The following is a 16,219-nucleotide window of genomic DNA, read 5'->3' as shown; positions in this document are numbered from 1 at the left end:
CTCTGTCTTTATCCAACAGGGGATGGTGTGGCCTGTCAACCTCGGGCACTTGATGGAGCCTGGAGGTGTTCACTCAGTTCCAGCCCCACCCTTAGTTTATGTTACTGGGTGAAGGGAACAACCCTGTGGGAGCTTGCTTCTGACCTTGCCAGATTCCTCTGCAGAGGAGAGGCTGATTTGAGTTCCCAGAACCTGTGCCTCAGGCCCTGTCTTTAGTCCTACGGGTTTGTATTCGCAGCACAATCAGTTGTTCACTGTAGCCTCTTGGCCTCCTTTGTCTATAGGCTGGTGATCCCCTAAGGGCCAGTTGCATCTTAAGCTCAGTAGAGTGGTCCTCTGGATCAGCCATACCCTGGGAGTTTCCTGGCTCTGCGGGTGTGTTTTCTAGTCCCCGTGTTCCACCCAGGTTGGTACCATCTCAGGTAAACCCTTTACTCACGGGGCCTGTGTTTCAGTCCCAGGTCTTCTCCATCTGAGAAGATGCTTGGCCTCATCTGGTTGCCCAGGAAGACAGGAGGAGAGGCTAAGGGATATCTGGGGGTGGGCTTTGTTATTGCTGAAGACGGCTGTTGCTCTGCACCTCGGGGCACCACCGCTCCAGTGTAATTCCCTCTCAGCCGACCGTCGTCTTCTCGCTCCTTTGCTACAGAGTCGGCACTGGCCAGCTGCAGTCCAGGTCCTGTCTACACCTCTTGAGAGTTCACCCAAGAATCTGGACTCCTGCGGGGGCAGGTCTCCAGATCACAGAGTGAGAGTGGAGGGGAGTGTTAGGAGCTCAGAGTTGCAGGTCGTAACACCAAGCTCATTGAGACCAAATGAACAAATAAACAGATACAAAGGTTACCAGGCACATGGGCCCATAGATACAGAGACAGACGGAAACACATAGACATACAGGCAACAGCCATGACAACAGCAATATAAGAACAACTGCAATAAAAATAGTGATAATCGTAAAATAATTGAAAGAAAGGAAAAAAAAGAGAGAAAAAAGTGGTGTTAGAAGGAATGTTAAATGAGAAGAAAGAAGAAATTAAAATTAGAAGACATAGAAATAAAAAATATATCTATATAAAAAGTAATAATAAAAAATTATCGAAATCTCCTCTAAGAAAATGGTGAGGAAAAAACAGACAAAAACAAAACAACAACAACAAAAAACCCCACAAAAACAAAAACAGAACAAAACAAAACAAAAAAAAAGGCACAACTACAAAAATATTCTTGTGTGTAGAAATATACCTATAAATATCTATATGTCTGCTGTAGGGATCAACTTTCGTAGGAATATATTCATAGTGCAATATACTTTCTGACACCAGGTGGCGCTGTGAGTGGTTCCGAGACACATACCTGATTTACAGTTTATACTGTTACCATAGTAACCACCTTCCATGGCCAATTGCCATTTTGGAGTTTCCGTAAAAGTTTGTCGCCTAAGAATTGTGCAACCTCAGTTGTTCTTTTCCAGACAGCACTTGCGACCGACCTTCCCACTCAGTGCAGGTATCCACGCTTCCTAAGTCCCTCCACTCTGTTCCCAGGTTCCCCCGCAAACTGGCGACTGAATCGGCCATAAGGGGAGCGGTGCTGAGTTTGCGCGGTCATTGGCGGGCTCGCGGCTCTATCTCCTGTAGCTGGTTCCCGCGGCTTCAGCAGCCAAAGCCGGTCCACAGCTTCAGTAGCTTCGCGGCTCCAGAAGCCAAAGCCGGGTCCTAGGCTTCAAGCCGGTTCCCGTATTTGTAGCACTCGGGGGACTTATTCTGAGTTTTATGGTTCAGAGTTTCCCTTTTGGATGGGTGCCTGCCAGTTCGCTGCACAGCCTGAACCGCCAGCCCCCTCCAACACCTGGGGGAATGGTGCCCGCCCTTTTCGGTAGCTCAAAATGTCTGTTTCCTGGGCAGGATCCCTTCCCTTCAATTGTCCAACAGTTTGCCCAGCTCCCCGTGGTTTTGAGTGGCTCTCCTTTCAGATGCCTCCCTCAGTTCAGGAATAAATATTTTTCAATTGGGTTTTGTCAGCATTTACAAGCTGCTGACCTCTGTAGGGGAGGGGCCTGCTGGCTGGCACAGCTGAGCAGGGAAGAATCTCTATAACAGAGTCTGTGATTTTAAATTACCCCTCATATATAGCAAACCGCCAGTTTGCTGGGTGTCTACAGCTGTCTGTCCACTCCACTAATCCACACACAGGGAAGGTCCAGACTGCCTTTCCTCTCACCTGGTGGCTTGGGAGAGGTGGGCTACACGTCCATCCGTCCTGTCCGCCATCATGCTCTGCCTCCTGTTTGTTTACTTTAAAAGAAAATAAATTCAAATGAGAACATTCAGCATTTAGTTAACTAAGTGGGAAGACTTCCTGAAAGTGCTTATTTAGAAAATATAGGTTGTAAGATATGCACGTAAGGCCACTGCCACCCCCTATCCTGTTTCATCAAGTCTATGATAACATCAACAGTAAGATGCGCTGTTATTTTATGTATCACTAAATTGAGCACACGCTACTAATTAATTAATATGCCATCACTTGTAAAAAGGTGAAAAAAATGCACTTTGAACTAGATAAAATAGGTGGTATTACAATCAGACATCTTAAATATCCTTAGTAAGAATGAGAAGAAGGCTGTGAAACATGTAATCCTTTTCCCCACATGTACATTTCTCTGATCAATGAGCTCATTTCAGTGTTTCAATAACTGGCTGACTGTAGCCTCCTTGTCCCTCATGTCTCTTTTCTAGGTGTGGGGAGGATCTCAGGCAGGACCAGCAGCAGCTCCTGGAAGGGATCTCAGAGCTGGACATCAGGACAGGGGGCATTCCCTCTCAGCTGCTGGTGCATGGGGCCCTGGCCTTCCCCCTTGGGCTCGATGCTTCACTCTGCTGCTTTCTGGCAGCTGCCCGCTATGGCCGTGGCCGGGTGGTCCTGGCTGCCCATGAAGGCATGCTCTGTGCTCCCAAGATGGGGCCCTTTATGCTGAATGCTATACAGTGGTTGGCTAGAGGCCAGACTGGCATAGTTGGGGTTAACACAAGTCTGAAAAATCTATGTTCCCTACTGTTGGAGCATGGCCTGCAGTGCAGCCTGGAGCCCCATCTAACCAGTGGCGTGTGTGTCTACTGCTGCGTGGCTTACAGCGGAAAGGAGGCTAAGAAGCTGCAGGAGTTCGTGGCTGAGGGTGGGGGGCTGCTGATTGGCGGCCAGGCTTGGTGGTGGGCCTCCCAGAACCCAGGCTGCTCTGCTTTGGCTTATTTCCCTGGCAATGTCATCCTCAACTGCTTTGGCCTCAGCATCATGCCTCGGACGCTCAGCCCAGGCTGTTTCCCTGTTCCCTCTTTTGGGACTAGGAGCTACCACTTCCGCAAGGCACTGTCTGAGTTTCAGACTGTACTGTGTCATGGGAGCGGAAATTTGGAAAAGAACTGTCTGTCAAAGTTGCAGGTAGATGGTGCAGCCTTTCTACAGATTCCAGCAGAGGGGGTCCCTGCTTATGTATCCCTACACCGGCTCCTGAGAAAGATGCTGCGGCAGGCGGGCCTCCCAACTGTGAGCAGAGAAAACCCAGTGGCCAGTGACTCCTGTGAGGCCGTGGTGCTCTGCCTGGCCACAGAGCTGGCACACTCTGGAACTGACTGCTCCCAACTGGCCCAGGGCCTTGTCACTCGGACCTGCTCCTCCAGTTTGTACCCCTCAGAACACCCCATCACCGTGGACATTGATGCAACCAACTCAGGTATGGGATAAGCAGAGAGCACCCAGAGCCTTAAAGTAGTGGGGGATGAGGGGAAATGGATTGGCTGACCCCACAGCATGTTACAGGTACTGACCCTCAGGAAGTCCATAGGCCTCCTGTGCTTTCTTAGATGCTTTCAAGAAGATGGGGGTTGGAGTTCTGCTTAATTACGTTTTAGGAGGAATGAGTCCAAGGATTGTGGATGACTTGAGGAACACAGGGAAGAAGCTGCACTTCTGAGAGTGGCTGGGAGGCTCCCAGGTGGAGGTGGAGTCACATAGGAGTAAAACACTCAGCCTTCTCTCTGACTTTTGTCAGGCAGGGGTGACTCCTGGGTGAGTACAGGGCTCTACCTCCTGGAAGGACAAAATGCAGAAGTCTCACTATCAGAAGCTGCTGCCTCTGCTGACCTCAAGGTAAGGCCTAAATGCCCACAGTCTCCACCTCTAAAAGCCCTAGAGTTGTAATGGAAAATTAAACACCTCATGTGCTCCAATAATTTAGAAGTAATTGATGGGCACACATGGGCACAGAGAGAGGGGAAGTCATTGGAAACCAAGAAACCAAGAAAGGGGTAGGATGGAAAAGAAGAGGAGGAAAAACCTACCTAACAAGTACAATGAACACTATTCAAGTAATGGACACTCTAAAAGCCCTGATGTAAGTTTTATAAAGGCTATCCATTTGCCAGAAATATTTATTTGCACCCCTTAATATTATAAAACTTAAAAAAAAAATAGAGCTGTGTCATCCTTAACCATTGTCTAGCTCCAGATCACAGCAACATTGCCAAGAATATAAATGAATGAGTCTGCCAACTTTACAGATTTCACAGACAAAACTAAAAATTTCAGGGAAACTAAGTGAGTGACTAAAGTCCCCAACTATTAATATCAGGTCCAGTGCTCAAACCTAAGCCTTCTGATGTCCAGATGTGATAACTTTTACCTACCAGCAGAGATGTGAAGAGATGCTAAATGTGAAAAGAACATTACAAATGAGTCCTTCACCCATTTCCCTAATCACAGGAGGCTTTTCTGAGTTTTACCTTTTTACTGGGACACCTAAAGGGTGTGTTTAATCTCATTACTTCCATAAATGTGCCCGAGGTGCAGAATTTAAATTTGTTCTGCTTCCTCAACTCTCAGAGTCCCTTCTTACTATAATTAGGGTGTTTTGTTGTGTCAGCATCATTTTTGGTGCTTGCTTACTTCAAAGAAGCTACTACCTCAGAAAGTAACCCAGGACTCCAGACAAAACAGGTCTCTATCTATCTGGCAAAGAAGAGGGCACTCTAGATGGGGGAGAGGGAGAATTAGTTCTCTCACCATCAGGCCACTTTGCTTCCTCTGAACAGACCTCCGGTGTGCTCACAGTGACGGACTGGAATCAATCTGCCCAGGAGCAGCCTTGGGATGGTGCCTGGGTACTCCCCAACCCATGTCTGATGGAGACCCACTGTGGAGTCAATTATCTCTGGAAAAGTGATTTCACATACTTTTTAGTCTCCATGACTTTGGGGTGCTAAAACTTCATAGGTTTCAGTGCATAGCTCATAGAAAAGGAAAGCTGGTTTCATGGGCATGTTTTTCTAATTCCCTCCATCCTCACAATCCCACACACACATCATGGGCACTTTAGTCTTTCTGACACATGATGGAATCACCTGTCCAGATACAGATTGGTTGCCACACCGATGACTTGACCAAGGCCAGGAAGCTCTCTCGAGCCCCCGTGGTGACACACCAGTGCTATATGGACAGAACCAAACGGTCAGTCTCCTGCCTCTGGGGTGGCCTTGTCTACATCGTTGTGCCTGAAGGCAGTCAACTCGGCCCTGTATCTGTCACCATCAAGAGGGCTGTGCCTGCCCCCTACTATAAGCAGGGTGAGTGGATGGAAAGTTGAGGGAGGAGGGAGAGCTGAGGATACCTTGTGGACTATGGGCTGGTTGCTAAACAGAAACAGAGTGAGGGCCAGGGAGAGAAGGGGGAAGAGCTATTAGAGGCAATGTGGATGCAGGAAATACAGAACACCCAGGGCTGACAGAGAGAAATGTCTGGAAGCCTGTCCTTCTCATAATGGCCTGTAGAATCTCGTGGTAGTCATTTGTTATTACAGTGATCCCCTTCTGGAGGTCAAAGGAAGTTGGGAAAACAGATGAAAGGTTCCATGATATTTATTCCTAGGTGAGACATCCCTGGAAGAGTGGAGAAGCTGTGTCCAGGAGAACCTGGCACCATGGGGAGAGCTGGCCACAGACAACATCATCCTGACGGTACCAACCACAAGCCTCCAGGCCCTGGAAGACCCCGAGCCTGTGCTCCACCTCTGGGATGAGATGATGCAGGCTGTGGCCAGGCTGGGGGCACAGCCCTTCCCCTTCTGCCGGCCAGAGAGGATCGTTGCTGATGTACAGATCTCAGCTGGTGGGTGCCACTATTCAGTGGGCAACAAGAGGTTATTATATCGCCTTTTACTATGTCCAAGATGTGTAAACATAGTTTTGCTGGTAAAGGAAGAAGAAAAAGACATAAAAGACATGGACTGTAATGGGATGAGAAAATATTTACATGTGAGAAAATAAATCCTTAACTTCTACAAGGTGAGATTTCTCAGGGTGGCAGAACATTCTCAGAAAAATGTCTGAGGAATTTGTAGATGGCAGCAACAGTTATTTCAAGAATAGCATGAAAATTGAAGTGCTTGCTTCCAATACACATCCAAGGAGAAGAGAGAAAGTGAGATAAGTAAAGAGATTTATGTTCCATACTGAGTAGATTCCAGAAAAAAGGAACATGGAAAGAAAGAACATGGTCCCTCATGGGGAAAATTCTTTTGGACCTCAATTTTCTCATCTATATAAAAGGACAAAATTTTCTGTGTCATACACTAGAAATCTGGATAATAGTGGTTTACTGGGAGAAAGAATGTCACCATGCTAGCCTCAAGGATCTCAAATTTTAAACATGGGACATAATGTCACAGACTTGCACACAAAAGAAACAGGCAAACAAGTGAATAGTCGGATTCCTGCAGGAATAAGGATATACAGAATGTCCAGATCCCATGAGAGAAGGAGGAGGGCACAGCTCAGGGGTGAGATGGGAAGAGGACTGTATGCATTCAGTATCTGCCCAAGCTGGGGAAATCAGCAACAAGAGTTGAGAGTTACTGGGGAGAACTGGGATAGTGAAGAAAGTTCCAGAGGGGCAACGGAGAGTTGAGTGGCTCTTTTCCAGCCAGCATCTTCCTTCTGTGTTCCCAGGCTGGATGCACTCAGGGTATCCCATCATGTGTCATCTGGAGTCGGTGCAGGAGCTAATCAGCGAGGCAGGCATGAGGAGCAGAGGGCTGTGGGGCCCCATTCATGAGCTGGGCCACAACCAGCAATGCCAGGGATGGGAGTTCCCCCCACACACCACTGAGGCCACCTGCAACCTGTGGTCAGTCTATGTACATGAAACAGTGCTGGGCATCCCGCGGGCGCGGGCCCACCCTGCTCTGAGCCCTCCAAAAAGAGAGAAGAGACTCAAAGCCCATCTGGGGAAAGGAGCCCCCCTGCATGACTGGAGTGTGTGGACAGCTCTGGAAACATATCTACAGGTAGGGAGCAGAAATACTGAGCAATGGGGGCTTCCAGGCACCCAGCCAGGTAGCATCCTGGATGCTGGGAGCTTTCCAACTTCTTTGCCATCCCCAGCCTGGGCCACCACCTTCCCTGGAGAGACCAGGGCTATGTAGCTATGGTGCTCAGGTCATATCATGCTAAGTTGGAGAGAATGACCCCTGTCCCATTAGTTGCCTGAATTTTATGATGGAGAAGAAATAAAAAGTATTAAGGAAGAATAGGCAGAAATATAGTATATAGGTCAAGGAGACAAAATCTGCTAGACATTCCTGAGACTCAATCACGGCTCTTCCATTTATTGGTTTTGTTATGGGTTCACTAATAAGTGTTCCATAAATCATCATTGTTTTGTTTTGTCTTTTTTATGGGTCAAGAAAGTGGTATATGCCTTTATGTTAGCAGTAACATGTCTACGTATCATAAGAGGACATTTAGGAGATAGATCTGGTAAAAAGGTTCTCAGACATCCATCACCCCACTTGAACCCAAACTGCTTTAAAATCAATCAATAAATATCCAACTAACCCAACAGGATAAAACTAAACTCATAAAGCAAGTCTACTTCCAGTGAAATTAGCGGGAAGCCCTGTCTATCCCCTGTCCTGATTTACATTTTTAAGCTATTGAGTTGTCGAAGCTGTGCCCAATATGAGATCCCTGTGATGTCTCCAAAAACCCCACAGTTAGGAGCTGTATGGCCCATTTTCCATGGAGGTACATAGTAAGTTAAAGAATTTAAGCACTCTGTCCAATAGCACCTATTTAAGGGTAGGACCTAGAACTTAAAACAAGAATAATAAGACCTTGTCTTATTGATTAATTTGAGTTTTCTGTAGTTTCGAGTTATCAGGAATTTGTCAGATTCCTAATGTGCAAAAATCTTCTCCCACTCCGAAGGCTGTCTGTTTACTTTGGTTGTTGTACCCTCAGCTGTGGAAAAGCTTTGTAGTTTGATCAAATCCCAGTTATTTATTTTTGGTGTTGCTGCAATTGCCAGGGGGGGGTCTCCTCATGAAATATTTTCCCAGGCCAATATTTTCAAGTGTTTCCTTGCACTGTCTTCTAGAATTTTTATTGTGTTGTGTCTTAAATTTAAATCTTTTATACAGCAAGAATCAATTTTTGTTGATGGAGAGAGGTGTGTTCCTAGTTTCAATCTTCTACAAGTAGTGAATGAGATCTCCCAGCACCATTTGTTAAATAGGGATTCTTTTTCCCAGTGCATTAACAATGGGTGGGTAATCAGCATGCCTCCCTGGGTGAGGGGCTCTCCTACAACTTGAACTTTACCTTGGAAGTGAGAACAAGGTAACCTAAAAATTTGTTCCCATATATTAATTAGAAATAAAAAAAATTAAAAAAATAATAATAAGTCTCAGGCTTTTGCACTTCCATACTCTTGCTTTGATGTTTTTTTTACTACCTTCATTAATTTTTCTAAAGAATGAACGTGAGCGAGCCCCAATCAAGGAGAAAAATTAGCTTTGCATCAGTTTCCATATTCTTATAAGGGTGTGCAGGACCACAGACGTTAATGGTAGGTGGCCACCAGTGTGTGAATTAAAACCCAAATTCTGATCTTACATGCAGCAAAAGCTTTGGAGAGAACCATCACCTCGTTTCTGAGAGCTAGTGTCAGTGCTGGCAGTCACCTTCTGATTGCTCTGCCTGGTAGAAGTCACCTCCTGGGGGTTCATACCACTGGCCCCTCATTTTCCTTCCCTTTCTCTATTTCAGTAGCCTCCTAAATTGTTACAGCATCTTGCCTCAATCCCCTGCGATCCATCTTGCACACTACTCAAGTGTGTTATCCCTCAGTCTTTAAAATGCTTAGAGGCTTGTCTTTTATGCACAGGATAATCAAAGCTGCGTGGCGGGGTGCAGAAGCAGCTCCAGCCCCATCTCCTCATTTCCTCACCTCCTTATGGATCCTCCTGTGCACCAAACTGCATACAGCTGTGAACACATCTGGCTGTGTCAGGCATCTGTGCCTCTCCATTTTTCCTTCCTGCTGCTCCAACAGACTTGGGCACATTGTCTATTACCCATGTTTCCTATCACAATTCAGCTCTATTGCACCCTTCCTCTGCATATCCTCTGGATATCATCTGCTTGATAAACCAATTTTTTCTTAGTAATTTGTTTACATGTCTTTCTCTCCCCCAGTCCTTAGCTCTCCAAGGATAAGAGCTCCTAATCACTTGTGCCTAGCAGAGTATCTGGCCTATTGTGGCTGTCTAAGGAATGTTATATATATATAGTATTAGATAAATATTTAATTTATTGATATATTAATGCATAAGCGAAAGGCAGGAGGACTGTCAGAGACTGAGTTAGTGCGAGTAGATGAGCATGGTGGGAGTGCAATGGTTAGGCTCCCAGGAGGCCCGACCTCTACAGTGTCATCTGTCTTTGGGAGTTGATACGTCAGAGTCAGAAGACCCTCATTCATAAAGACAGACTTTCCTGCTAATTACAAATTTCTATAATCTTAGTAAACAAGGGGCTCCTGCCAAGGGTTTTCATCTGGGTTTCCTTTTTGTATAGTGTAAATCACTCTCACCTTGAGCCCCTTGCAACATACTTTATTCTTTCCCCAAACCCAGTGTTCTGCAGAGCAGTAGCCTTGCAGGTAGTCACAGGCATGAGATGGCTGCAGAAAACTAAGGATCAGAATGATGTCTGGACGGCAGTACTGGAGGTTCTCAGCCTTTGGGGTTCAATGGGCCAAGTCTGTAGGACGTCAAGGTTTCTCACCTCAGTTAGGCACAAACATGTCCTGATGCTGAGAAAAGTGCTTAAGATCTGGACATATTTGAAAAAAAAAAAAAGATAATAATAATGGTCATTAGTTGAGTATTTACTTTGTAGACATTAGGTTTCCCCATGAGCGCCTTACTGGATTCGGGGTTATAATTTTGTGGCCCGGAGGTAGATTTGGCCAATGAGGTGGGGTGGGACAGGGAGGGCAGACACCAGGAGGGAAGCCAGCACCTGAGGGAGATAGACCTCGAGAGTAGTAAGATATTGGTATGCGCGCCCAGCTTGAATGTGCCCCCTCACTGTGCCTCTTCCTTTTCTTTCCAGCTCCAGGAGGGCTTCGGGTGGGAGCCATTCACCCAGCTCTTTGCTGAGTACCAGACCCTGTCTGGCGTCCCCAACGACAACACTGCCAAGATGAATCTATGGGTGAAGAAGTTCTCTGAAAAAGTGCAGAAGAATCTGGTTCCTTTCTTTAAGGCCTGGGGTTGGCCTGTGCAGAAGGAAGTGGCTGACAGCCTGTCCTCCTTGCCAGAGTGGAAGGAAAACCCCCTGACAGCCTACACCTGATCTGAGGGAAAGGAACACCCAGCTGGGGCGGGGGAGAGCAGGGAGGACTCTGCCAGCTCCTCTGCTGTGGCTCTGGCCTGGTGTGATCATGCCTGGAGCCCGAATCCCACTTCCCAGCATGTCTTCCCGTGGCCGTCCAGGTCATGAGACAACGTAGAACCGACTTTGTCAGGAATGTGCCTTCCTACTGCTTCCTAACGTTTCCCAGCTGATTTTCTGGTTCTCACCCAGACATTTGCTTTCCCTTCATAGTCCTGCAGCTTCTCATTTTACCATCTGAGGTTCCATTTATGAGCAATGCGTTCTAAAACCATGGGTTCCCATAATAACCTGATCTCAGTCCCTTGTCCTTGCTGCCCCTGAACAAGGCTTCTAATTCTTTTTGCTCTGAGAAGTTTCTATAGCTTGAGAGACAGGCTGCTAGGGTGGAGGGGGCCCTGAGCCAGCCTTGGTTCTCTGTGTTCTGCCTTCTCATCCACGACATGGGGACACACAGCCCTTCCTCACGGGGCTGTTGTTTAGCAAGGGTGAGGTCTGAGCACCACAGTGTGCACAGACATGTGGGGGTGTCTGGGAGTCCTCTCCTGGCCCACAGTGGCCCGACACAGTGTGCAGTGTGCGTGGATTTCTGAGCACCCAGCTATGGCTTCGTGTTTACCCTGGAGGTCAGCATCCTATCCTTGTGTGAGAGTGTTTAGAGAGTATCAGTGTTGCTCCCAGACATGGTCCCTGTTAGGAGAGCTGTCCTCAGTGTCCTAGGCCATGTTGCATTTTTCTTTGAGTATAACATAACTCTGACAAAAAAAGACCTGCAATCAAACTGAGTGTTACAGAGCAGTTGGAGTTCGGTCCTTTATGATGTTCCATCTTCCAGAACTTTCGTGTCAACCAAGGGATATGTGACTTTAGCAACTGCTACCAAGTCTGTAAGCCTATTTGTTCTTATTAGAAAACAGGCGTCTGACCCCTCTAGTCCCAGTGAGTAGGCATTGCCAGTTGTGAGAGGATCACGGACACAGTGGGCCTCCCTCTGGGAATGCATGACTGGGAGCAGCAAACCAAATCTTCCCTTACTTAACTCAGATCCCAATGTCCCAAGCTTATTCATACTTTCTTTCTAACCGATCTTGACACTCTGGGTCAGGTAAGGAGCAACTGAAGATTTGTCTCTAGGATGAATGGGGTAGTGAATGGATGAATAATACCTAGCCATTATTGTCTAGCTCACTTTTACACCATATTTTTGTTTGTTTGGATGTCATTCCATAATCTTTGTGGGAGATACAGTGGATCCTCATAAGGAGAACAAACCTGGGAATGTCATTTTCTGTATCCTGACAGCACTTCTCTCAACTCCATTAATAAAGTAATTTCTTTTCATGTCAATGGTTTCCTCTACCAAGTGCTTTGTACTTCAGGGTCAAGAAATATTTTTTGAGGCAGCGCCTATAGCTCAGTGGGTACGGTGCCAGCCATGTACACCCAGGTTGGCCGGTTCGAACATAGCCCCAGCCATCTAATGACAAGTACTTGTCATCCAATGACAAGTACCCCAAATAAGTAGCTGGGCATTGTGCCAGGCACCTCTAGTCCTAGCTACTTGGAAGGCTGAGACAAGACAATCACTTAAAGCCAAGAGTTTGAGGTTGCTGGGTTTTTAAAAAATTTATTAGTAATATCTAGTTTTATTAAATTTGCTATCAGAGCATTTGTATTATTTTTCTTCATGGAATATGCTCTTGCTTTTTTTATATACATTGATGCCTTTATGGGGTACAATGTGCTGATTTTATATACAATTAGGAATGCTTACATCAAACTAATTCATAAAACCTTTGCTTCGTTTACTCAATTATTGTGTTAAGATATTTATACTCTATACTTAATATATTTGACACATACCCTTAGAATATGAACCATAGAAATGATACCACTGTTTATCCTCCTTCCATCAACTCTGCCCCCCTCCCCTCCCATTCATAATAGTACTGAGTACATTGGATACTTTTTCTTCCATTCTTGAGATACTTTACTAAAAGGAATATGTTCCAGCTTCATCCACGTAAACATAAAAGAGGTAAAGTCTCCATATTTTTTAAGGCTGCATAATATTTTGTGGTATGTATATACCACAATTTATTAATCCATTCACAGGTCGATGGGCACTTGGGCTTCTTCCATGACTTGGCAATTATGAATTGGGCTGCAATGAACAATCTGGTACAAATATCTTCATTGTAAAGTAATTTGTGGTCTTTTGTATATATACCTAGTAGAGGAATTGCAGGGTTGAACAGCAAGTCTACTTTTAGATCCTATGTTTTGTACACACAACTCTTTGTATTGATTCATATTTTGTTGAAGATAGCTATAAAAACATTTTTGTAGTTAAGTGCAACTTTATTTTCAAATATTCATTACCAAATTTTTGAAAGGGATGGCTGACATGAAAAATATTTTGCAAATATTTTCTACATTTTTTTTTTCGCAGTTTTGGCCAGGGCTGGGTTTGAACCCACCACCTCTGGCATATGTGACCAGCACCCTACTCCTTTGAGCTACAGGCACCGCCCTTCTACAATTTTTTTGCATTTTTACTTTTTTAATTTAAATTAATATGATGTTACAATTTTTAGGTTACATTTTTCTCACTTCCAAGGTAAAGTTCAAGTTGTAGAAAAGCATCTCACCTAGGGGGTGTGCTGAACACTCTCTCATTATGTACATTAGGTGAGATCCTACCAATCACCTTGCCCCCTGCTCCCTTCCTCCTCACCCCTCCCCCTTGCTGCCTATATTAGTGTTTTATCATTCATATGGGTGTGTAATTTTTTATATATCGGTATCATATTAGTATTGAATACACTGGATAATTTTTTCCATTTTTTTTTTTTGAGACAGTCTCATTTATGTGGCCCTGGGTAGAATGCTATAGTGTCACAGATCACAGTACCTCCAACTCTTGGGCTCAAGTGATTCTCTTGTCTCAGCCTCCCAAGTAGCTGGGACTACAGGCACCCACCACAATGCCTGGCTATTTTTTGGTTGCAATTATCACTGTTGTTTAGCAGGCCCAGGCTGGATTCAAACCTGCCAGCACTAGTGTATGTGGCTGGCACCCTAGCTCTGAGCTACAGGTGCTAAGCCAAATTTTTTCCATTCTTGAGATACTTTACTAAGAAGAATGTATTCCAACTCCACCCAAGTAAACCAAAGATTTAAAGTCTCTCTCTTTTTATGGCTGAATAGTATTCCATAGTATACATATACCACAATTCGTTATCCATTCATTGGTTGATGGGCATTTGGGCTGCTTCCACAACTTAGCAATTATGAATTGAGCTGCAATAAACATTCTGGTGCAAATGTCTTTTGTGCAAAATGATTTTTATTCTTCTGGGTACATACCTAGGATTGCAAGATCAAAAAGAAGTTCAACTTTTAGTTGTTTGAGAATTCTCCATACTTCTTTCCATAATGGTTGTATTAGTTTGCAATCCCACCAGCAGAGTAGAAGTCTTCCCTTCTCTCCACATCCATGCCAGCATGTGCAGCTTTGGGACTTTGTGGTGTGGCCTGATCTTTCTAGAGTTAGGCGATATCTCAGAATAGTTTTGAGTTGCATTTCTCTGATGATTAAAGACAATGAACATTTTTTTGTGTGTTTGTTAGCCATTCATCTGTCTTCAGAAAAGTCTCTTGCCAGCTTAGAAATGGGGTTGTTTGCTCTTTTCTTATTGATTAATTTGAGTTCTCTGTAGATTCTAGTTATCAGACCTTTGTGAGATTCACAATGTGCAAAAATGATCTCCCATTCCAAAGGCTGTCTGTTTGCTTTGGTTGTTGTACCCTTAGCTGTGCAGAGGCTTTTAACTTGATCAAATCTGTTATTTATTTTTGGTATTGCTGCCGTTGCAGGGAACAGGGGTCTTCCTGTTAAAATCATTTTCCAATATTTTCAAGTGTTTTCTTGACACTCTCTTGTAGAATTTATATTGCTTTGTGTCTTAAATTTAAATCTTTTATATAGCAAGAATCAATTTTTTGTCAATGATGATAGGTGTGGACTCAGTTTCAGGCATCTAAATGTGGCTAATCAGTTCTCACAGCACCATTTATTCAACAGGGATTCTTTTTCCCAGTGCATGCCTTTGTTAGGCTTATCCAAGATGAAGTGATGATATGTGGCAGGGTTTTCTAGATTTTCTATTCTATTCCATAGATCTACAGCTCTATTTTTGTGCCAGTATCATGGTGTTTTGATCACTACAGCCCTGCAATGTAACCTGAAGCCTGATAATGTGATGCCTCGAGATTTGTTTTTATTTCTAAGAATTGGTTTAGCTATTCATGTTTTTTTCTGGTTCCATATGAAACAAAGTACCTTCTCAAGTTCTTCAAACTATGAGCTTGGTCCTTTGATGGAGATTGCATTATGTCTGTAGATTGCTTTGGGTAGTATGGACATTTTATCAATTCGTCCCAGCCATGAGTTTTTCCATTTGTTGATCTCTTTTGCTATTATTTTCCTCAAGGTTTTCATAGTTCTTTATAGAGATCTTTCACATCCTTTGTTACATATATTCCAAGATATTTCATCTTGTTTGGAGCTACTATAAAAGGTATAGAGTCTTTGATTATATTCTCAGCTCTACTATTGTTAGCATATATGAAGGCTACTGATTTGTTAGTACTGATTTTGTATTCTGAGATGCTACTGTATTCCTTGATCACTTTTAAGAGCTTTTTATTTGAATCCCTGGTGTTTTCAGGTATTAAATTATATCATTGGCAAAGAGCAAGAATTTAACCTACCCTGCCCCCATTTGAATACCCTTAATCTTCTTCTTCTGCCTGATGGCACTGGCTAGGACTTCCAGCACTATGTTTAATAGCTGTGGTGACAGGGTGCATCCTTGTCTAGGTTCAGGTCTGAGTGGAAAAGTTTTCAGTTTTACTCCATTCAATATCATATTGGCTGTGGGTTTGTTGTAGAAGGCCTCTATAAGTTTAAGAAATGTCTTATGTAAGCCTAAGATATTTTACTGAATAGCCTTTGAGTTTAATAAAAGGTATTTATTCAACTATTGATATAGTCATGCATTTTTTTCTTTATTCATCTTTTATCATACATGGATTCATTGACTGAATTTTTAATGCTTTACCAGTATTGAGTCAGGACTCAATATTGATCCAACTAGTTATGTTTGATGACACATAGAAGTCATTGTTTATAAGTTCACCATTGTTCTTGGGTTTACTATATCTATCTTTACAGGTTAGATTGGCCTGTTACTTTCCTTTTTAGTTTTCTTGTCTTATCTTGATATCAAAATTACATCTTTCTTTGTTAAATAAGTTATTGAATGTTCTCTCTTTGCTTTCTTTGGAACAGTTTCATAAGATTAGAGTTATTTATTCTCTGAATAGTAAAAATAACTCACCAGATATTATGTCTAGAAATTTCTTCCTAAGTTTCTTACCTACTATTTCCTTGATAGTCAAAGAATTATTTGTCAACTTTCTTC

At 44.0% G+C, this 16,219-nt stretch overlaps 1 protein-coding gene across 8 annotated transcripts in view; it reads left to right on the top strand.

Annotated features, from left to right (window-relative positions):
• LOC128560148 (TRPM8 channel-associated factor 2-like) overlaps positions 1 to 16,219 on the top strand; it is a 68,484-nt gene that overhangs the window by 35,241 nt on the left and 17,024 nt on the right. For 3 of the 8 annotated variants that reach the window (XM_053553679.1, XM_053553675.1, XM_053553676.1), the window contains 6 exons: positions 2,739 to 3,730; positions 4,049 to 4,146; positions 5,405 to 5,618; positions 5,920 to 6,159; positions 6,999 to 7,336; positions 10,449 to 12,077. In XM_053553679.1, the coding sequence (XP_053409654.1) occupies positions 2,941 to 3,730; positions 4,049 to 4,146; positions 5,405 to 5,618; positions 5,920 to 6,159; positions 6,999 to 7,336; positions 10,449 to 10,691 (1,923 nt within the window). In that variant the 5' untranslated portion in view covers positions 2,739 to 2,940 and the 3' untranslated portion in view covers positions 10,692 to 12,077. Of the gene's footprint in view, positions 1 to 377; positions 407 to 551; positions 677 to 2,738; positions 3,731 to 4,048; positions 4,147 to 5,404; positions 5,619 to 5,919; positions 6,160 to 6,998; positions 7,337 to 10,448; positions 12,078 to 16,219 lie in introns of those variants that run through there. The other 5 variants (XM_053553681.1, XM_053553680.1, XR_008372893.1 and 2 more) reach the window with 5 other exon arrangements.

Source organism: Nycticebus coucang, chromosome 11, assembly GCF_027406575.1.
Source record: "Nycticebus coucang isolate mNycCou1 chromosome 11, mNycCou1.pri, whole genome shotgun sequence".
Taxonomy (NCBI): domain Eukaryota; kingdom Metazoa; phylum Chordata; class Mammalia; order Primates; family Lorisidae; genus Nycticebus; species Nycticebus coucang.
Note: the sequence above shows the minus strand (reverse complement) of the source record. Positions and strands in the feature narration are given on the sequence as shown.